Genomic DNA, 23,935 nt, shown 5'->3' with positions numbered 1-23,935 from the left:
AAAAGGTAGAGAGAGAGAGAGAGAGACGAACTATAACCATCAACATTACGAAACGAAAACAGGTTCAACCAACATTGAACCTATCGGGTAACCAAACACGGGCCCAAGACATGCCAAGGAGCCCCAAAAAGGAAAAAGAAAAGTAGAGATGCAAGGAGAAAAGGAAGAAAGAAACAAGAAACAAATACAGTTAGGCGACGAGCATCATCCTGGATCATGAATGGTCCCTGGAGGCAGATGGTGTTGCAGATCAGGGATGTTGATGCGGAGAATGGCGTATACGTCCGCCAAAATAAGGTTCACCATTTTGTTGAACACTGCCGGAATATGCCGAAAAATAGCGTTGTTGCGAGTCATCCATACGGCCCACCATGACGAGAGAAGCCAAGTTCGCCAAATAAGACGTCATTTGTTGCAATGACGAACTTGTTGAGGACCCCACAACAAATCGTTGGCGAACGATTCCTGGCGCACGCTGACCCCTGGCTTATTCCAAGTCACCTTAAAGATGTTTTGAAAGACAGAGCACTCCCAAAAAAGGTGAAAGGCAGATTCTTCAGCCGTCTCACACAACACACATTTACTCGGCAGATGATATTCGATGGATTTGAGGAAGTTGTCAGTCTGCACCCGATCGTGTAAGATTAGCCAAGCCAAGAAACATGATCTCGGAGTGGGACCCTTGCCCCAGATCAGGTTCGTTGGGAACCGGTCCACCCCCGATAGAAGGAGAGTGAGGTACCCTTCTTTTAGCGGAAAGATCCGTTCAGAGCAAGGTTACGACCAAAGAACTGAGACTGCGAGTCAACATTGCCATTATGCGACAGAACTGCAGACCATGCTTGGATCCATGATCGCCGAAGCTTAGACATAGTTCGTTGACGCACGCTTGTGGCCCCCACCAATGATTTCACACCACCGTATTTAGCTAGAAGCACACTTGCACACGAAGACCCAGGTTGGTGTGCCAGCCAGCTCTGCTTCACGACAAGAATCATACTCCTCATTCGGGGATCCTTGATTCCCAACCCCCCCCCCCCCTATTTGGGGGAAGTCGAAGAGTGTCCCACCCTATTAGGTGGCGCTTGTTTTTGGAACCTCGTCCAGACCACAGAAAGTGCGTCACTACCTGAGCTATCTTCTTACTAACCCCCATAGGCATTAGGAACATAGACATAAAAAATTCTGGCATAGCAGAAAGAACGTGCTTGATGAGAGTTAGTCTACCCGCGATAGAAAGGTAGGACGCTTGCCAGCCCGATATTTTTTTCTGAACCATTTGGATAGTGGTGCTCCAGGATGTCGTTGATACACGACTGATTTGAAGTGGCAGACCCAGATAAGAAAAAGAGTTATCCGAAACCGAGCATCCGAATATCCGCTGGCCCATGTCCAACATTGATGGAGGGGCTTGACCATGGATAGACAACACTTCTCGTAGTTTAAGGATAGACCTGACATCGATTGAAAAAAAAGAAGGACAAGCTTGAATCTTAACATTTGTTGGATGGAGGCCCTTCCGAAGATAATTATGTCATCAGCGTAGGTCAGGATCTGACTACGACACTCTTGAATACCGAGAGATTCAATTAGATCACCCTCCACTGCCCTCTTAACCAAAACCACCAGGCCTTCAGAGACAACGTTAAAGAGTAACGGAGACAGAGGACATCCTTGTCGAAGACCACGACCAAGCTTGAATTGTTTTTCTTTGACCCCATTTATCTAAAATTGTGATTGGGCATTGGTTACGAACTCATGCACCCAGCTAGAGAAACGCCTATCGAAGCCCAAGTTTGCCAACGTGTTGAAGAGGAACGACCAATGAACCGAGTCGTAGGCTTTATGAAAGTCAAGCTTCAGAGTGAAAAAGGCCCCCCCGCTGATCTTGAGAGAGTGCAACACTTCTGTGGCAAAAATGAAGGAATGTTGAAGCCTTCTGTTAAGAATGAAGGCGAACTGTGCCTCCGAAAAAATCCTAGGAGCAATTGACTGCATCCTGTTAGCTAAGACCTTGGCGATAATGCGATATAAACTCCCTAACACTGATATAGGTCTAAACCGCGCGCGAGAGAGAGAGAGAGAGAGAGAGAGAGAGATGTTCAATACTTGGATACTTTTACAAGAAAAGCAAAATTTCAATGCAGCGATACAAGACGAGCAAAACATGAGATACAAGAAAAAAAGTAGGAGGTGTGTGGTGATAAATTTCCTGATGCTTTTTAGAAACGTGATGCAAAAAATGACAACTTTGTACAAGTTAAAAGCACAATAAAGTTGTAATATAGTCAATGTATCATATTTTAATCGTTAGAAGTGAACGTATTGCATTCCGGTTTTATTTTAACAACAATATCTCAAGAAACAAAAAAGTCATTAGTTTTAACTAGTTTTGTTTTTTTCTCTTCTCATCTAATTTTTTTTCTATCTTTAATTTGGTTGGACTAATTTTTTTTCAGACTTTTTCACATATTGTAACTCACCCATGTGCATGTGGTCGGCAGACACTCGTGGAGTTGTCACGAACGTTGAGATGAATCGTGGAAAAAATATACCAAACAAGCGGTGATGTATGTTTCAGGGATTTTTTTGACTGAGTTGAACAATCATCTTTCTAAAACTAACCCTCACATTTGCGTTGGTAATAGGTAGGGTGTCAACAGGCCTGGTTTACCTCGACACGACCCGAACCTAACCCTATAAGGCTCGGGTGTGGTGATAATTAAGAAGACCAGATTAAGATCCGGGTTCAGACCCGAAGGTCTGATCAATACATGGACCTGGGTATAGTTGGTAAAATTTTATACCAGACCCGGACCCAACCAGAGTTCCGATTAAGACTCGCAATTTTTTAATGTAAAAATAATAAAAATATGGTTTTACCGGCTATGGTCCAGGTTTGGTTCATGTAGTTCTTATCAGATCCGGGTATGTTTTTTCTTATAGTGGGCCCAATACCATACCCAAAATCTGGTCTAAGTCTTATTTGACACCCCTAGTAATTGGGATGAGCCATAGCATACATTTGCATCACCACGTCATTCTTGAATTTTCTCAAGATCCTAGGACTGCAAATCACTTACTCAAGTTTAATTTTTGATGACGAAAGAACCATCACCCTACAACCTTGTTGAAATTTGGCTCAAAACTATTAATAAGTTTTTCCTCTTATTTTTATGTTTTTCTAAGTTCATGGGTAATGAGTTTAGTTACACGTTGAGGGGTTTTAGGAAAACTCTTATCCTTATATAGAAGGGTGGTACTTTAAAGGGCAAGGCCCTTATGGGCATTAGATTTTGGGATTGTGCACCACTTATTCTTGGATCTTGATCTTAATCTTGACCCTTGACTTTTGGGTCTTGGGCCTTGGATTTGGGTTTGAATTTGAATTATCTTTTTAATACTTGAAACGGATCTAATCATCAAGCCTAAAATCAACTCTTGACCAAGCCGGATCCATTTGGACTTTGCCCTAATGTTTTTGCATGGACATTTATGGACTAAAATGATTCAGTAGCCACTCCTTATGCTCGACTTGTTGACCGTTGACCTTTTGACTCGGCCAAGGTCGTTCATGAACCATCTAGAGTCAATTTTAACCCATTTTTGCACTTTTTTTTATTTAACCGTTTGGGCCTTAGGTTGGGGCCTATATAAACCCCAGCCCCTTCTCACTCGTGTTTGAGAATTTTGCAACTCACTAGAGAATTACAAAATATCAATAAAGATGATAAACTTATGGTTTACTATCTGGACGAGGTCAAGTTTCTTGCAGATTCTATAAGTGTTGTAGATGAACAAGTATATGATAATGATCTTGTTAGTTTTACTTTCAATGGTCTATCTTCCGACTATGGAGCTTCGTGACTACGGTCACTACTATGACTCGTCTTCCTGATTTTATTAATATATATAAAATGTTATTAAATCAAAAAAAATGCTGCAAATGATAGCCCCTAAGCCTCCAAGCCGTGATCAAAATACTACCACGACTTTCTTTAGTCAAAGGAGAAGAGATGGACGTGACCATGATTGGAATAGGAACTATGAAAAAATTTAGAAATCAAAATTTCTATCGCAACGGAAGAGGTCAACAGGATAAGCTAACTCTAAAAATGGTGGTAACTCACAAGTCACCTGCCAGTTTTGTAGAAGAATAAACAACACTGCCCGACAATTCTATGATATACCGAAAGCCTTTGCAGCTATGGCTCTAAACAATGCGATGAATCTGAATTAGTACTCTGACAATGGGGGCGTCCCATCATATATCAGAAGATTATTCAAAACTGAGTGGTAAAGAGGATTATTATAGCATGAAATGAAAATAATGATGGTGAATGATAATAATTTGCCCATTTTATGAATCGGTAATTCACTTACCATTTCAAACTAATAATTTATGTTTAGAGAATGTGTTAGGTGTCCCAAACGTGAAGAAAAATCAGAGGGCAAAAAACTCTGTTTAAATATCTGTTGAAATTCATGATGATAAGTGAAAAAGTAAAGAAACCATAAACTTTTAACATCGGGGGCAATAAACTTTATGAGGCCGGAGTCACTGAAGTCGTCCTCAGAAATCTGACAACTTTGGTGGTATTCTAACACTTAACAATGATAATGGTGTTGATATGATGTGATGTGGAAGTGGGACATGTTGCTGCTGCTAATAATGACGTTGGCTTTTGGTTTTTGTAACACATGATGATGATGATAGTCACGATTCTTGTTTTTTAACAAATCTCGGTAGTGATATCTTCAAAATTTTGTTTTTTTCAAAAAATCCTGAGTTCAGTTCATATAAAAGTATATATAATTATAATGAACATATAAATAATACAAAAAATCTCAAAGAAACACTTATTTTCAAAATAGATGATATTTCGAAAATACCATGCTTTTATTGACAAAAATATGGTCCCTAAGATAGTACATTAAAATCATGATATTTTTCAAAAATAACGGTGATACTTGTTACTATCATGAACATGATCATGATGCCTGTGATAAGTCCTAGACACCTACTATTACTCGTGTGTGTGCACGTGTGTGCATGGCTACTATTCCTCGTGCGTGTGCATGGCTACTATCTCGTGTGTGTGCGCGCGCTTGCGTGTTAAACATCAACCATGTAAATGAGTTCCGGTGTCTACTTCTAAGTTTGTGTTCACAATTTCCTGATCAGCCAAAAGAATCCTAGCTCCGTTCATCAACAGATCTAATAGATCAGGATCGATGATGCCTCACACAACTATTGTTAGTTCTAAAATAATAGTCTATATTATAGATGCTAGCAATAACAAAAAAAAAATTGATAGAAAATAACTATGGAATCAGATGGTGATGATGAAGAGGGTGATTGTGATTACCACGAATGATAGTTGGCTCCAACTAAATTCCAAACCTGTCAAACAACAGCAGCCTTAGCCTTTTAGATGTCAGCTCTTCTAGAGTCTGCTCAAGACAGCAGAGCCTGCCCACCACTCTTTGTCATGGGCCATTAAGCAACTGAAGAGGCTGGATGGTCTTGAGCAAAATCTAGAGGATGCTACAACCCCCACAGTCATTAATCCACTCCTTACATTCTCTAATGCCTCCAACAGAACACATCAAAGGAGTTCTTAAATGCCACAAAAATTGAAAGTATTAAAATTATTGACAATATGCACAATGATCATTAGGTGACAACAAAAAACCATTTTTTCCTTTTTTTCACTTTTCTATTTTTTGCCTCCCTTTAAGGGAAGCCCACGTTTGCTTTGCTCACTGGTGGGATGAGCCATTACTTGAGAATGTTGATCATGGGGTCAGTCTTGTTACCAACTTTCTCAAGTTTCAAGCGAGAAGAACCCTCAAGTGAGAATCACAACAAGCTGCAGTTTCTCATGAAAAAAAAACTCGAGAAAGTGTTGTGATTATGATTTGCAAATACCAAACAGAAAGGGACAATGATCAATACAACCATGAGGTAGCTAAAAGTAGGGGGTGTTGGCGGGTTGGTGGGTCAGCATATCTCAACACAAACCCGACCCGTTTATTAAACGGGTCGGCTGTGGCAAACATGAACCTGACCCATTTATTAAACGGGTAACCCGACACGACACGGTTAACCCGTTTAATAAACGGGTCGGGTTGGGAAAGCAGGTTGACGGGTTGGGTTCAGGGTTTTACATTGAAAAGTTTACCGGTTGGCGGGTTAGCGGGCGGGTTGGCGGGTCAGGTTCGGGTAAATGGGTTGACCCGACCCGCCTAACCCATTTATTAAACGGGTTGGCGGGTTGGCATACCCCTAACACGAACCCAACCCGTTTAATAAACGGGTTAGGCGGGTTGACCCATTTAAGCCAAACCCGAACCCGGCTAAGAAGCGGGTTGGCAGGTCGGGTTGGTGGGTCATGTCAGAAATTGCCACCCCTAGCTAAAAGTAAGAAGATGATAAGCAAACGGCATGGGAATATATTAATATTTTTACTTTCACATGTGAAAAAATATGATATCAAAAACTAAAATAATTAAAATTAAATTAAATCGAGATAAACACCTCTACGCCAACTTGGCTATCAAATAAAATAAAGAAAAAAAAGTCCTTTTCAGGAACAATCAGGCATGGTAAGTGAGGACCAGCTTGCACCAAAGAACACTAATCAACTAACATGTAATTCTATAAAACAAAAAATAAGAAGTAGATGCTTCATGTAAAAGATATGCTCTAGCCAAAGGATTGTTGGGGTTATATAACTATAGGTGCTACAATCAAGGGGCCACAACTACCTCTACTACAGAGCTTCGCCGGTCTCCAAGATGGATGGTGAAAGGAAACCAAGCATCTGCTATTATTTGGCTTCCCTACACCGTTTTTATTCAGCGATTCCCATCATTCAAATAAAAACATATATACCTCAAGATACCTCCTGCATAGGCCGTAATTGTCTTTGAAAACTACACTAGCATGAATGTATATTCCAAGAAAGGGAAGCCTATGAATTTTACGAAGAATAGCAAATACAAGGTTGTAAAAGAGGGGCAAAAAATGAAAACAAGTCGTAACTAAGGAAGCTATCCATTGTATGCTATATCAAAAATACTGAGAGAGAGAGAGAGATGAGCACTTGGAGGTCTATTGAACTTTCATTTATGGGCATCTCGCCTGACTTAGGTTGAAATAAAGCATCCCATCACCATAAAGGTCTGACCAGGCAGTGGAAACCATATTCCCAATTACATGAGCACCATTTTCACACGACCGCATTACACCCACAATCATACCCTTCCATCTTCAAGATCCAACGGTGACCCTTATGCCTACCCACCATCCAATGTGCAAGTGCTCATGGCATCAACCTGAAGCACAAAAATACAGACAACCCCCTTTACCACGTACGGCTTAAGTAGTACCATGAACATTTGAATATCACATCAAGAAAGAAAAAAAAAAGTGATCCTAAAATTTTGAAAGGGAGGTCCTTTAATCAATGGATGGCCCTTCAGCTAAACACACACCAAGTATTTATCTCGAGGCAACGACCCGTATCGGATTTACCTGATTGGAAGACATTGAAAAGATTGGCATCTTACGGGCGAAGTAGTTTCAGAGCGCCATGGCATCCAGAATTTTGCAGGATGAAGATCATCTCGTCCTATCTTTTCTTGGTGTCTCCCTTTTGTGGTTTTGATTCAACATGTTGGTTGTCAATCTTTTCTCGTCACCTTTCATTATTTCCTTTAACTAAATCTTGTGTTAAGAAAACATAGAGCATACCGGTTTCATTATTTTGAAAATCGAATGGAATCGGTTTCTCACCGATTTAATTGTAAATCTGCCTGAATCGATTTTCTTTTATTTTTTAAATTTTAGCAAAAATTGTATACACTATCATATTGTTTAGGCGTAGGATGTAGATCAGCAACTGTTGAGCCAGCCAATGTAGCCATTTACAGCACTGAAGTGTACACCCGCACCACTAACCACTTGTTCAAGCTCTCAGATGGAGACAATCCTAGAGTTTAATTGATGCCGATGCTTTTCAGCCCTTCTTCCAGTTGGGACTGAATGAAGAACCGTCTTGGCCTGACGCAGTTCTAACTCTTTGAAGTCTTGAAGACATTGTCAAGGAGGGCTTTCGGAATTCTTGGCTTATTGACAAGATATCAGTGCCATCAATGTTACAGGGCAAAATAGTTCGTCCAAAAATGAAGCAACCATTGAATTGTGTGGTTCAACAGCTTGGAATCATATGAGACATTAAGAATGTTGTTGAAAACATTAGTGGAATACCCTAATCCAAACAACAATGAACATCAAGCTATAGATAATTGCACCTCCAAACTGAAAAGCAACTGTATACTCTAGCAAATATGATCCGTAAAGGTGGAAAATGGGGCCAGGTTCCTACAAAAATTATGACAAAACTGCACGCAAAATACAGGTTAACAAGACTTCAGCATGATCAGATCTCTTTCTCGCTGACACAGAACTTTGCAATGAAGAAGCCAATGGTGTCAAGTGGGGAAGAAGGATCAAATCTCTGAACAAGCCTTTCTTCACCAGGTCGAAGCCATTCCCTGAGAAATTATATGTATAACAGTGATAAATCAAGCCTTATGTTAACTGAAAATAATCTGAAGAGAAAATGCTCCAAAACTACAGAAGTTTTCTTGATTCAATCTGCCAAAAAAATCAGGAATATTTGATGTAAACAGTATCCCAAAGATTCCTATATCAAATTATATAATGATCATTCAAAAAGATCTCCTATGGAAATCCTAAGGCAAATTAAAAGTGTTTAACATGATTTAGCTGTAATAAACATTTTTATCTATGTTAGAAAATAGAATAATTACAATTGTACAGATGAGGCATATGATGGAAGTAACTAATTATACCATATAACGTAAGGGGTTTTAAAGTGACTACCTTCGTCCACACTTGAATTGGTACTCAGTTTCAATGCACCAGTGCATTTTACAAGCTCATAAGAACATAAATACAAACTAATGTCATCTGAACATGTACAAGAAAACCCTGCAAGATTAAAATCATGTTTTTATGCACATTTGTAGCCATAAACTAGTCATCTAGTGAAGCTTTATTATTTTTAAACATATCTCATATGTAAGCCACCAAGGCAGTGTTATCAAAAATGCACCTTGCGACACAAAAGGCGGGCCTCGCCTTGAGGTGCGGCCCTCTGTGCCTCAAGGCGCAAGCCTGAGGCGCAAAAAAAAATATTTACAACAAGACTTCTGAGACATAATCAAAAAGATTTTTGTAGGTTAATCTCATATATTTTTCAGTTATTTCAGTTATGCAATTAGTTTCTTAGTATATTACTATATTTTAACTTTTGTTGGTTAATCTCGTATATTTTTTAGTTATTTCAGTTATGTAATTAGTTTCTTAATATATTTTAACTTTTGTTGGTCAATCTCATATATTTTCCAGTTATGTAATCAGTTTTTTAGTTACTTTTATATGTTAATCTCATATATTTTAACTTTTGTAGGTTAATCTCATATATTTTCCAGTTATGTAATCAGTTTCTTAGTATATTTTAACTTTTGTTGGTTAATCTCATATATTTTCCAGTTATGTAATCAGTTTTTAGTTACTTTTATAAGTTAATCTCATATATTTTAACTTTTGTAGGTTAATCTCATATATTTTCCAGTTATGTAATCAGTTTTTTAGTTACTTTTATATGTTAATCTCATATTTTTTAGAATAATCTCATATATTTTAACTTTTGTTGGTTAATCTCATATATTTTTCAGTTATGTAAACGGTTTCTTAGTATATTTTTTCTTTTATTGGTTAATCTCATATATTTTCCAGTTATGTAATCATTTTTTTAGTTACTTTTATATGTTAATCTCATATTTTTTAGAATAATCTCATATATTTTAACTTTTGTAGGTTAATCTCATTTATTTTCCAGTTATTTGAGTTATGTAATAAGTTTCTTAGTATATTTTAACTTTTTTTTTGTTAATCTCATATATTTTCCAATTATATAATCAGTTTTTAGTTACTTTTATATGTTAATCTCATATTTTTTAGTACTTATTTGAGATTTTCTATTTCTTATTGGTTGTTATTTCATCAATAAAGTATTTCTTTATTTATTTGTATTTTTAGATATTTTTTATAATTTTTTTAAAGTTTTCAAAAAAAATTGAGGCTTACGCTTTACGCCTCGCCTCGGTTTTTGGTGGAGGACCTCGCTACGCCTCAACGCTTTTCACAACACTGCACCAAGGTAATCCTTGTTTTCTTCTACCTGCTTTCATGCTTCGAGTCCACCACTGGCTAGTAGTGTAAAACCAATGTTGTAAGTACCGCTGTGTATTGTACGATACATATCACATCTATTAGGTTTTTTGATATGAAACACACCTGTATCTTGATACAGGGTGTATTTTACGATACACCCTGATACAGAGTGTATCTTATGATACACAGTTAACGAAGTTTAAGTTGCACCAATTTCGACTTTTTTTTTCAAATGCATGGTCTCTTAAGGCCAATTCATACTCATTCCTAAAGAGCTCAAGAGTGATTTGAGGATGATTCTTGCAAGAAGAAGAAGATGATGATGATAATAATAATTATGATTGACATTATCTAGTTTGTTTTTTATTAAAAAAACTAGGTTATGTAAAATTTCTATGTATTGAAAAACACTTTGCGATTTTGTTTTTTGTTTATGTAAATATGCACTAATATGAATCTTGTGACTTGACAGCATTGTTTAGTTGTTTAATATGCATATTTTTTATAGTTTACATTTTTTTTGTGACATATGCAAGCCATTCATAACATATTATCCTGATTATTGGTTGTTTGATGTCTTATGCAGCTCATAATTTTTTGATATGTGACATTATGGTTTGTCCTATGCAATTCATCATTTTTTCTTGTGCTATGAATTTTTTAGAATTTTTTGATTTTTTAATTTTTTTAGATTTTTTAAATATGATTGTTTACAATACGAGATGGTATGTATCTTATTTTGGGCATGCCCAATACAGGTCATGATATGTGTTTTACAACCTTGACTAAAACTATAAAAGTCATACTAATAAGAAATGATGTTTCAGCCCTTTGCATAACGAAGTAAATAATTAACTAAATGCCTGATATTAAAAAATTCATCCTACTTGAGATGAATTTTGTGTAAACATCAAAATGTTGCATGAGTTCCTTGTATCACACACCCATGATCAATGTGCCAAATTTCTTTCATGGGAATACTTTTATAAGGTCATGTTAATTATTAGCTTCACAAGAGTTCAACTGACCCTTGCCAGAAAGGATAATACCCATAATCATATCATTGTGAAAGATAATGCAGTGGCAGTCCTGTAATTGTCTTGTACATACATAGCTATTTTACTCAATCACTACTAATCCTATTTTATCATTTGTAGCAGGTATTTTGGTAAAATACCCTAGGGGTCATTAAAGGGAACTTAAGGAAGTATTATAATGAGATTGGGATGTCTCAAGGTAATCAGTTTTGGGACTTCACCGTCTAATGTTTCCTTTTCCACTCATCTCCTATTCCTCTTATTCTTTGCTCCTCTCTCTATATTCTGTATTTTCAGATTTACAACGTTATTGCAGCCATCAATAGCAAGATAAATAGAATTTCTGACATGGTTTTAGAATGGGAGGATCTCCAAGGTCAAGTACAATCAAATCCATCCTTTGTCCCAATCTCATTTTTCTCTTGTTTCTCTTTTTGTTTCCTTTCCGTTATCTTCCTTTGATCTCCTATCTGTATCAGATTTCTTTGATTCTTTCTACTTCTTGAACCAATTTCCTTTTTTCTTTCTCTCTAGAACCTACTTTCCTCTTTCTTATTCCTTCTTACCCGAAAGGATTCCCATGGGTGCCTGATCTGATCAGATCCTATTTTCTAGCAATACCTGTTCTCTTTCATTGTTCCAGCAGTTACATCCAACCTATCAACATTCTTGAAATAACTAATTAATTAGCAATTAGGTTGTTGACATCCTTTTTATCAATTTTATGAAATGAAAAGAGAGATTTAGCAGAGCATTTTGGTCATTTAAGAAAATCAAGGGTCAATACTGCCATTTATGGAAAGGATCGATTGAAACTGTTTTTTTCTTTCGTCCAACTTTTTATGTTACAAAAAGCCAGTCTGCAGCATTATATAAACAAAAGAGTCTTTGATACATCTCTGAATATGAATAAGTTGATCTAACCAAAAAAGACTGATTGAAGCACAAAATCAATGTGATGATAAAATTAACTTGAGCCAGATCGGTTCCACACATACTGCAGTTACGCAAGCCGGATTGGTTCCACTTGTATTGCAGTCACACACCAAAGTTCAGTCAAGTCTTGGTTTTGCAAATCACAAATAAAAAGAAAACCATAAACTTACATCAAATTCTGCAGCTGTCACATTATTAAAGAAGCTAGCTTACTTGTATCCTAACATAGCATATATATATATATATATATATATATATATTTTTCAAACCCGGTAAAGGGTATTTCAGTCATTTCTCATTTTGCACACATTCTCATTTGAGAATATGACTGTATTTTTTCATATTTTCATTTCTTTTAGTTTTTCTTTTTTATTTTTTTGTTTTTTATCTTTTATTATATGGGGGGTCCACAACACATACGTTGGAGCCCCCTCCAATGATTATATTTATAACCGTTGGAGGGGCTCCGACGTATATGTTGGAGCCACCCCCCCCCCCCCATTCCTCCAACATGTATATAAAGGGGTGCTCCCCTTCTAGTTTTTCTTATGCTTTTGTAAATCCCCTCTTGGGACCCAATATATTGAAGTTGATATTTTTTATGCTCTTGTGCATTTGTATCCGTGCCTTTGTGCACTTGTGAAAGTTCTCCTTTGTGCACTTTGTGCTTCTAGCTTTGTGTTTATACACAAAATCTCTTTTTATAGAGATTCTCACACATACATCTTCCCAAAACACCTTCAAGTCATTCAAAATGTGTGCTCATAAAGGATCAGCTATGCTATCAAACAATGAACCATATATGTTTGTCTGTTGAGTCCTAAAATGGAGAAATTATTTACAAATTAAAAGCAAAAGAAAAAGAACAAAATGGAAAAGAGATCGCATTTCTCAAGCTAACTTAAAGCCATTCAGACCAAAGAGCTTACTCAACATACTCCCCATCAAATAGTTCACAACGACCAACAATACCTGGGCCTCCAATATGCTGGTTCTGAAAATACAGACAATAAATGTACATGATTAAGAACTTAAATTGCCAAAAACTGGTGATCATTTAAAATAACATCCACAAATGGCAGATTTCTAATAAAATTTTGTAACTTCAAGTTCAAGGCAAATTCTTTGAATAAATCTTGTCTTCAATATTAAATAATGCAAGTTAATAAAATTTTATTGGAGAAAGTTTTTTAAACTCCCCCTGAAAACTGAGTGCTAATATTGGATTAATTGAAAACTAACTGTCATGAGCAGGGTGGTAGTAGTAGTGTGTAGGTGCGCGTGAGCATGCAACTCTGTGCAGAGTATGCTAGTTATTTGGTCTGGTTGTGGCTTTGTCAGCAGGGTACATGGTTACGCATCTCTTTTTACAAAAGATAGCACAAAGTCGTAAATCGTACAACCATGGTTTAAAGCTACAAAAAGATGGCATAAAATTTATTACATTGGATAAAACCAAAACAGTACAAGACATCAACATGCCATTAGTTCAACTTTATCTATTCCTTGTAACTATAGGACTTCACAATGATTACCAAAGAGTGAAATACAATAACATTGTCATAAAAACGTACCTGAGGCATCAGGGAAAGGAACTTGTATGTATCCAAAGCATAACGTACTAATGCCTCATTCTCTCCAGGATTGATTGTACACCTGAATGAATGATAAGTTGGCACCAGTTGCACTCTTTTAGAGTTTTTATTGCTCTTAAAAAGTAACATGCTAACAATATTCTAAGAAACATAAAATGTGGTGTGTGTGTGTGTGTGTGTGTGTGTGTGTGTGTGTGTTTGAGAGAGAGAGAGAGATTTTGTCTAAATATATTGTAATTACTGTAAGGTATTTGAGAACATAAAATAACTATGTTCAAATAAAGAACAAGTTTGTTATCTGAGGCATCCAATACTTTAGAAGGAAATCCTGCCCTGCCTTTTATCATTCATGTTACAAAAGTTCATCATCCTTGCAATCAGCTTTGTCATCATCAATAGTTATCATACTTGATCTGTAGCAAATAAGCAACCTAGCAACCGAATGTTGATTTACTAGATTGTCAAGGAAGAAAATTTGTACATTTCAGCTGAATCACTAATATTCATCACCCATCTGGTTAACTAAATAGCACAGATTTTATCATGTAATTAACCACCTTCTATGGGCTGAGTAACATGCTAATAGGGATCTCATTTCTCCTATTGATACAAGATGGATAGTCGGGAAGGTATACTGGGACTAGGAAGAGAATTATGAGCTCTACATCTTGGTTAAACTCCGTTGTTATTCTAAATAATTAATGACTTTGACTTCAGCACTTATATCACAGGGCTCCACAGATTGAAGTACCCTCAACCACACCAGAAATTTCTGGAAATTCCTAAACAATCAGAAGTCTAAAAGTTGCTAAATGTAAACCATATCATATCATCTTTCAGTCTAAGTAGTTATGCTCCTCCAATATTTCTCTTCATTCATTCAAATACCAGGACTTCCTCGAGCCGTACATAAGAGAAGGCATCCCAATTATCTTGAGCTTTTATGTTATTTTAAATATTTTTGCCACCATAATTTCAGTGCTTAGGTCATGTTCCTACTTAAGTTGTTTAAGTCAAGTCAAATTTTTGTAGAATTATTTAAAATTTAAACATTTTGAAAGCTGTAAACTTGCACAATATAATCACATTGTTTTTTCTTATATTTTAAAATAAGCAGTTAAATTTTTCTTCAATATTTTCTTCTCATCTTTCAAATATCCAGGCATCTGCTCAGTTTTACCACAAATACCCTTATGCACTAGCCCACAAGCATTTTGGCATCTCAAGTCATTTTCTAATGCTTGTGCACAAGTGGAATTCTCCACAAGTACCACAGCTCTATGCTATGGCTTTTACCATACAGGTGAAGTGTTTATGCTCTGGTTTTTGTGGTACTGGTGAATACACAAGTCGGCAAATTCCTGTTTGTCTTTTTGAAACAAACCATGAAAAAAAAACATGTCCTACACATAGAAAAAATGAAACAGCTAATAGCTCTAGGGAAGTAAACCTGTCAGTTCTATACCTAGAGCATTTTGGTCTAGGACAGCTAAAAATTCTATAAATGTGGCTTCTGTTGCGTCTCTCAAACTTTTAACCACAATAAGCCATCTCCTTTGACTTCTATATATAGTCAGTTCATTGCACAAACATGTTATAATCTCCATAGAAGTATAAACCAACAAAAGAGTATTAGTTAATTTTATCTTTTATCAATACTCAGCCCTAAACTTTCTCTGGTAAACATATTCAATATCCATTCCACCTTAACTTGCATATCTCCATCAAACGTACTTGACCAGCTCATCATAATCGTATTTAGTGCAGTGCAAATCATTCAAAGAGAGAGGAAAGAGAAAAGCATCAATGAGTATCCCATTAAAAACTCAACTTACGTTGAGTATACAATAACTCCACCAGGTCGAACAAGCTGAACGGCTTGGTCAAACATCCTTCTTTGGTACTTACCATGGTTTCTTAGTGATTCTAGTGTCTCCTGTAAATAAATAATGTGTCATCCACATAAAGTAGAGAAAGGGGGTAAAAGATCCATCTAAGAAAGTAGGACAAAAAACTCCACACATAAATAAAACTCCAAAATGCTAGAATTACCTAGATGCAGTAGTAGTAGTAGTTGTTGTTGTTGTTGTTGTTGTTGTTGTGTTTTCTATATATGTGTGTGTTACTTTGCTTCTGATGAATTTTTCTATAAAAGCCTGAAAGCATGTTTAGCATTATGAATTATGTAATATGTTATTTATAGATGTATCTGTTTTTGTGCTTCTGTGAAAGGTTGAAAGCATATTTTGCTGATTATACTGAATATGTTATGAATAATTGAAATATATATATATATATATATATATATTTATATATATATATATATCGTGTGTGAGTGTACAATTATATATATGTATATTAATATATTTTGTGAAAGCATGTATAGTTTTGTACTTGTGTAATGAAATCATCTTATTAGTAAAAGAATTAAACATATTTTTGTATATTTTGTGTACTTTTTATATTTAATTGGGGTAACGACTAGTCCCGCCTAGTCCTCGACTAGTCTTTTAGGGGTCTACCGACTAGGCGTCCCCTAACGCTTTTGACTACATAACTGTGCATATTTTGAGAGGTGAAAAAAGATGTCGACCACTTGTTCATATTGCTACAGTCATTTGTATGTGCAAATGACCTAGCAAATGGGGCAGAAGAGGTTGCCAGACTAGGAAGCGAAAGCGAGAAACGATGTGTTTTAAAATGTATAGGAAGCAGGAAGCGAGGAATATTAAAAACAAAATATAAGAATTGAATGAGAATCAAAATGAAACACAAATAAAAACTAAAATAAAGTGACTAATATTAAATTTCATGATTTTTTTAGTGTAAGAATTAAAATTTTAACAAAATCTAAAAATGATGACTACCAATTTAGAGAAAACACATGAAAATGAGTGAGAAGAGTGAGAGAAAACACATAAAAAAACATGAAAAGTTGAGTAGGAGAACATATAAGAAGAATAGATGAAGCATGTGAAAAGCATAGGAGAAGCGTGGGGGAATCGAGGTTCTGATCAAGTTTCGGAAGTGTGGAGTATCGTGCTTCCGAAGCGAGCTTCCCACTTATCTAAGAAGCTTCCGGTAACTTTGGGCAGAACCCTGTTGTTTGGTTTTTTTTCTCACATCCAATGCCATAGATGTGATCATGTGATATACATGTTTTGTTTAGTGGGAATGGGCTTTTGGATAGCCGGAATCCAACCTATATACAGTTTTTTCCAGCGATCTAAAAAACAATGGCAATGAAGGCATCGAATTTTCCCAACTCATAAAAACATGTTTTTTCGAAACATGACCCAAGAGTCGATTCCTACTAAATCGAGCATTGTGTCAAAACAACTGGTATTGTGAGATTCAAACTAGATTGTAGGTACAATCATTTGTACCAAATATAAACCCTATATATATTGAATGTCATATTTTCCTATATTTTTCTTTAATTCCAATTGAATCTCTATCTCTCTCATATATAACAGAAGTGCTTCATCACTTCAGAACCTACAGAAAAATTCAAGGATAAAGTTGATGATTGTAAAATTAAGCATCCACTACACAAAAGTTAGCAGATAAATAAGCATGTGCTTAAATAAAAATAACTGCATAGATCTACAAAGTTCAGCGAACATTACTGGATTACAAAAAATAATTTCCCATTACATGAGCAACACTACAAAACATTATGCCACAAAATACGCGCTCAAAGTGTAAATGTCAGATAGAATCATACTTCTCCAGCAAAAAGTCGGGGACGCAAACCTAGAGCAGAACATGGAGCATCAAGAAGAACACGATCAAAGCTATTGGGACTAAATCCTTTGGATACTTCGACCCTGCCACCCTTGCAGTGATTTCTCCCTGGTCCATTTCTCAATCTTCTGAGATGCTTCCTTGCTTCAGCTTTGCTGGTGTAAATTCTCTGACTTGATTCTTCTTTTAAAACTGTAACAATCAGTCAATTAGACTACACCATCACATCACAAACAACTTTTTAATGTCTCATTTGGTAAAGGGAAAAGGAAAATGAATCTAAAATTCTTCACTAAAAAATTAGGGCAAAAAAAAGTGTTGAATGACAATAGGAAATTATGTATCCATAAAAAAAAATCTCCTAAAACCTATGTCACAAAGATGCTCCATTTTGGCAACTGAATCATGCCCCATTATATACTAGTCATATTGAAAACTTCATAGAAATGGCCATATCCATGTGACAGCCTAAAAATAGAACTATCATTAAAGGAAAAGACCTAGTCAAAAGACTCAAAATATTCCTAATGGATTTTCATCTACTTGCAAGCAAAAAGGGTAAAAGGAATGATCTACAGCAGGACCAAGATTGAGAGCAGGGGAGGAGAAAGAGATGCCTAAAAGCAGCAATCATCAAGGAGGAGTTTACAAAATATTGCTAAATAGATAAATATTTGACATGAGAAAAGATTGGGTCACTAAATATAACAAACTGTTAAGGGTTCATTATGTAATTGAATGTAATTTTCAATGCAGCTTTACTGATTCATTTTATATTTATATTTTTTGTTTTAAAATTTTCAATATTTATATTTGTCTGATGGGCATGTCAATATAAAATCAGTTATATAGAAGAAGACCAAATCACCTATAAAAGCACTAACATGTTATCTAGGTAGTGAGCCTCTTCAGGGCTTGTTGGTCGACATAAGCTTCTTATTCTTATTTTGACAAGCATGCACATGCCTCCTTTTGCATTTGTGCATTGACACACGTGCACGTGTATAGATAGGCAATAAAAGTAAATTAACAATAAACTCCGCCTGTGTAGTTATACACTGCCGGTCCCAAGCCCGGATAAAGGAGGAGGGTTGCGGTAGGCCTGTGACAGCCAGCATAAAAACTTTGTCATATCCTATGAAAATGAACCAATATGAGAATTTCGTTGGGGCGTTCCCTACTGAGCGACGCGCTGTACTCTCTAGGCCCGGAGGCAGTGATAAATGTGCAAGGGTTGCTAGGTCGTCGCCCAGAAGCGACGCGTCACACCGGCGCCCGGGTGTGGTGTCAAATAGGCAAGGGTTCCCTCACTTTGTTGGACGGGTAGGGGTAAAGAAGTTAGTCTAAGACCATAAAATTAGGTTAGCCACTTGGAACATAGGGTCTTTAACTGGTAAGTTGGTAGAGTTAGTAGATGTTATGTGTAGGAGAAAGATTGATATTTTATGTCTTCAAGAGACCAAATGGGTAGGTGAGAAAGCTAAAGTGATAGAACCTTGGGGATATAAGATTTGGTATACAGGAATAAATAGGAATAGGAATGGAGTAGGGATTGTTATGAGTCGTCAGTTTATAGATAATGTAGTTGAGGTCCGTAGGAAGGGTGATAGAATTTTACTTATTAAATTAGTATTAGGTACGGATATTATTAATATTATTAGTGTTTATGCACCTCAAGTAGGTTTAGATGATTCCATTAAGCATCAATTTTGGGAAGATTTAGATGGAGTAGTACAAGAGACATCTTATGGAGAAAAGCTTTTCATCGGCGGTGACCTTAATGGACATGTAGGCATTAGTAGGGATGGATTTGAGAATATCCATGGAGGCTATGGTATAGGAGAAAGAAATGAAAGTGGAGAAAGGATTTTAGATTTTTGTTTGTCCTATGATATGATCTTAGCAAACACTTGGTTTAGGAAGAGGGAGTCTCACCTAGTAACATTTAAAAGTGGGGTTAATACGAGTCAGATAGATTTTTTCCTACTTAGAAAGAGAGATAGGGGTTGTTGCATCGATTGTAAGGTTATACCAGGAGAAAGTGTAGCTACACAACATAGAGTCTTAATTTTAGATCTTAGAATTAGACAATGCCGCAAAAGGGATAGACATAGGATAGATCCTAGAATTAAGTGGTGGGCACTGAAAGGAGCTAAACAAGGAATGTTTGTAGAGCAGGTAGTTAAGGAAGTTGATTGGTGTCTCGAGGATGATTCAGAATCAATGTGGAATAAGATAGCGGGTGGTATGAGAAAAGTAGCTAAGGAGGTATTGGGTGAGTCTAAAGGCGGTGCACCACTAGGTAAGGATACATCATGGTGGAACGAGGATGTCAAATTAGCTATTAAGGTTAAAAGAGAGTGTTATAGAAATCTAAGTAAGAGTCGTGATAATGAGAATTTGGAGAAGTATATGATAGCAAAGAAGGAAGCTAAAAAAGTTGTTCGAAACGCGAGGGCTAAGGTATATAAGGAGGTTTATGACAAGTTGGATACCAAAGAAGGCGAGAAGGATATTTATAGGCTTGCAAAGATGAGAGATAGGAAATCGAAGGATTTGGATATGGTTAGATGTATCAAAGATGAAACGCAAAAGGTTTTAGTCAAAGATGAGGAGATTAAGGAGAGATGGAAAGATTATTTTGATAAGCTATTTAATGATAGTCATGCTCAAGATCTTGGAGACTTCTCCATTCCTTTTCATGAGATAAATCGTGACTTCATGCGCAAGATTCAAAAGAAAGAAATTGCAGAGGCTTTGAAGAAAATGAAATCAAGAAGGGCAGTTGGCCCAGATGGTATACCTATCGAGGCTTGGAAATGCTTGGGAGAGAAAGGTTTAGAATGGTTGACAAATCTTTTTAACTTGATTTGGCGAACAAATAAGATGCCTAATGAGTGGAGGAAGAGTACTTTGGTGCCTTTATATAAGAATAAGGGTGATATACAAGATTGCACAAACTATCGTGGTATAAAACTCATGAGTCATACTATGAAACTTTGGGAGAGGGTGATTGAGTCTAGGTTGAGGAAGGTTGTCATGATATCGGAGAATCAATTTGGTTTTATGCCTGGAAGATCAACTATGGAAGCTATACATCTTCTTAGACAACTTATTGAAAGATATAGAGAGAGGAACAAAGATTTGCATATGGTTTTTATTGATTTAGAGAAGGCATACGATAGAGTACCTAGGGACGTTCTCTGGTGGACAATGATGAAGAAAGGTGTTTCTCTCAAGTACATTAGTATAATTAAAGATATGTATGAAGGAGTAGTAACCAATGTCCGCACTTGTGGAGGGGTGACAACCAATTTCCCGATAACGGTTGGGTTACATCAAGGATCTGCTTTAAGCCCTTTCCTATTTGCGATAGTGATGGATGAGCTTACGAGATCAATTCAAGAAAATGTACCGTGGTGTATGTTGTTTGCTGATGATATTGTTTTGATTGATGAGTCTAGAGCTGGGGTTAATGCTAAGTTAGAATTATGGAGACAAACATTGGAAGCTAGAGGTTTTAAGTTGAGTAAGAGTAAGACTGAATATATGGAATGTCGGTTTAGTAAGCAACGAAGTAGTGATGGGAGTGTAGTGAAGCTTGGTGAGCAAGATATACCGGTGAATGATTATTTCAAATATTTGGGATCCATCATTCAAAAGTATGGAGAAATTGATGGAGATGTAAATCATAGGATAAAGGTTGGGTGGATGAAATGGAAAAGTGCTACTGGAGTGTTGTGCGATCGTAGAATGCCATTGCGGTTGAAGGGAAAGTTTTATAGGACGACTATTAGACCCGCTTTACTATATGGTACGGAATGTTGGGCTGCCAAGAGACATCATATTCAAAAAATGAGTGTAGCTGAGATGCGGATGCTTAGATGGATGTGTGGAAATACAATAAAAGATAAGATTCGGAACGAAGAGATACGTAAGAAGGTAGGTGTTGCACCCATTGAAAATAAGATGCGAGAGAATCGTTTACGGTGGTTTGGACATATTCGGCGAAGGCCTAATGATGCTCCAGTTAGAAGGTTGGAGAAATGGGAAAATATATTAGTTAAAAGAGGTCGGGGTAGGCCTAGGAAGACTTGGATGGAGATGATAGGAAAGGATATGAATGCTTTGAACCTCACCGAGGACATGGCGTTGGATAGAAATGATTGGAGGAAAAGGATTCATGTGGAAGACCCAAAATGAATTTCTTTTTTGGTTCATATTGCTGACCCTAATTGTTTTGGGATGAAGGCGTAGTTGTTGTTGTTGTTGTTGTTGTAACAATAAGCTACATGAATCACTAAAGATGGTTGTGCCACTCGTTGAAGCCATGAAGGGCAACTAATAATGTAATTAAATATGACCCCGTTCATGATCTAAGCATCAATAATCATATACAGAAGCAACAATAAACTTATCATTGATAAAGCAGTTCGCAACATGATACCTTAGGCCATGTTCTAATAAAAGTATGTCCTTCATGCACCTCTGCAAACAAAATAACAAGTGCATGACAAAAGCAAAACATGTTACCGGACGACCAAACAATGCATGTTGTGACATGAAGAAGGATAAAAGTTATTTCAAGTGAAAAAATGATCACATAAAAGAGGCATGAAGCATCTTTTCCATTAAATTGGTTTGTCATATATTACTCCACCCACAACTTTCTAGCTCCTGATATGAGGCAAGTGCCATGTCATTATTATGCAGTCATACTATACCTTTACATAGTTTAACATCATTAGTTATCATAGAATCCTCTATTGATAGATAAACCATAAAGAGAACAAGAAGAAACACCACCAAATGTATATGCAAAGATTTTATATTTCTCATTCAGTTCCAAAACACGACAGAAAATTTTTTTCATGCATTTTGAACTTTCCCTCATTTTCTTCCAGCAACACTCCTCTATCTTCATCCACCTCGGTGTTTCTTTTTTTTTCTTTCATACTTTTGTACTCCATTAGCATTTGTTACTCGTTTGCCAACTCTTTCCTTTTTTCTTGTTCCTCTTCTACACACTCAGCTATTTTTTCATCTTTCTCTCTGCCTTTGCTTCACTATTTTCACCCCATCTTTATATCCATTTTCCTTTATTTTTCTCCCAACCTTGATGCATTTTGGTACCTAACTCTGTAGTTGTCTAAGCATTGGAAAAAGACAAACATGAAAAATGTAGAATCAGTTGTGAGCTTGCTGGTGATTGTGAAATAATATGAAAACATACATAAAATAGGATTATCTACAAGTTCATCACAATGCTATTCCTTCCAAGATGAGCAAGACAACTGAGAAATAAAAGTGAAGAGTTTTGCATGTACCAGTTTCATTACAAGTCAAATCCGTATGATTGCTTTGTTGTTCATCAACATTCTTTCTTTCTTCCTGAAGAAAGTGAAGCTCAGGATTTATGTTATCAATGTTCTCATGGGGAGCATCAACAGATGTCCGTGTACGACAAACAGCTTTAAGGGCATCAAGCTTATAAGCAGTTATGCAAGTTAAGCCCATCTCTGCAGCCAAATTACAAATCTCCTGGACCTGAAATTTTGCTTAGGATTATAATTTATAAAAATTCATAACAGCATCTGCAAAACAACAACAAAAAAGAAAAATATGATGTCTTGAAATTTGAAACATTTGATGAAAGAACTATGATAGGTAGGATTAGGGGTGGCAAAATCTGACCCGACCTGCCAACCCGCTTCTTAGCCGGGTTCGGGTTTGGCTTAAACGGGTTCGTGTTGTAAACGGGTCGACCCGCCTAACCCGTTTATTAAACGGGTCAGGTTCGTGTTAGGGGTATGCCAACCCGCCAACCCGTTTAATAAACGGGTTAGGCAGGCGGGCCAACCCGTTTACACGGACCAGTGAGGGCGATGGTCGTAGCCCTCGCCGCTGCCGTTACCGTAAATTTCAGCAACCGCCTGGCCGGGGCAACCACCCCACGAAAGGGGTTCTCCACCATCTCCTGGTGGTCAGCCGGCATGAGGCTCAATGCGGTCCCCCAGCGTCACCTCGCTTGCCTCTGGCGGGGCACAGAGCACCATCATCGCCCTCTGCTTCCTCTTCCCACAGCACCTGCGGCAGCAAGGGCCCGACAAAGAAGGGACCTCCCGTTGCCTCTCATGACCTCCTCTATCTCCTTCTCTGGCGCCTGCTTCCCACATCGAGTCGATGCACCTCAAGGTGGGTCTCCCTCCTGGAACGCAGGTAGCCTGGCAGCTACCTCTCTCCGACGACACTGAGGGCTCCGCCCTTTCTCTCGGCAGCACCTCAGGCGTCAGACGACGATGTCCACAACGACGGTCCTGAGGCTAATCGAAGGGACAGAGAGAGAGCAA

General features: G+C 37.1%; 1 protein-coding gene across 1 annotated transcript in view; it reads right to left on the bottom strand.

The window, feature by feature from the left end:
* Positions 1-8,236: 8,236 nt before the first annotated feature.
* The window catches only part of LOC149833969 (NOL1/NOP2/sun family protein), a 28,353-nt gene continuing 12,654 nt past the window's right edge, over positions 8,237-23,935 (bottom strand). Inside the window, exons 8-13 of the mRNA XM_090011146.1 lie at positions 22,913-23,132; positions 17,566-17,777; positions 15,674-15,774; positions 13,818-13,899; positions 13,173-13,237; positions 8,237-8,562 (exon numbers count right to left, since the gene is read on the bottom strand). Of these exons, the coding sequence (XP_089867272.1) occupies positions 8,448-8,562; positions 13,173-13,237; positions 13,818-13,899; positions 15,674-15,774; positions 17,566-17,777; positions 22,913-23,132 (795 nt within the window). The 3' untranslated portion in view covers positions 8,237-8,447. The remainder of the gene's footprint in view (positions 8,563-13,172; positions 13,238-13,817; positions 13,900-15,673; positions 15,775-17,565; positions 17,778-22,912; positions 23,133-23,935) is intronic.

The sequence above is a fragment of the Nuphar pumila genome, chromosome 6, assembly GCF_984573655.1.
Source record: "Nuphar pumila chromosome 6, dmNupPumi1.hap1.1, whole genome shotgun sequence".
Lineage (NCBI taxonomy): Eukaryota > Viridiplantae > Streptophyta > Magnoliopsida > Nymphaeales > Nymphaeaceae > Nuphar > Nuphar pumila.
Note: the sequence above shows the minus strand (reverse complement) of the source record. Positions and strands in the feature narration are given on the sequence as shown.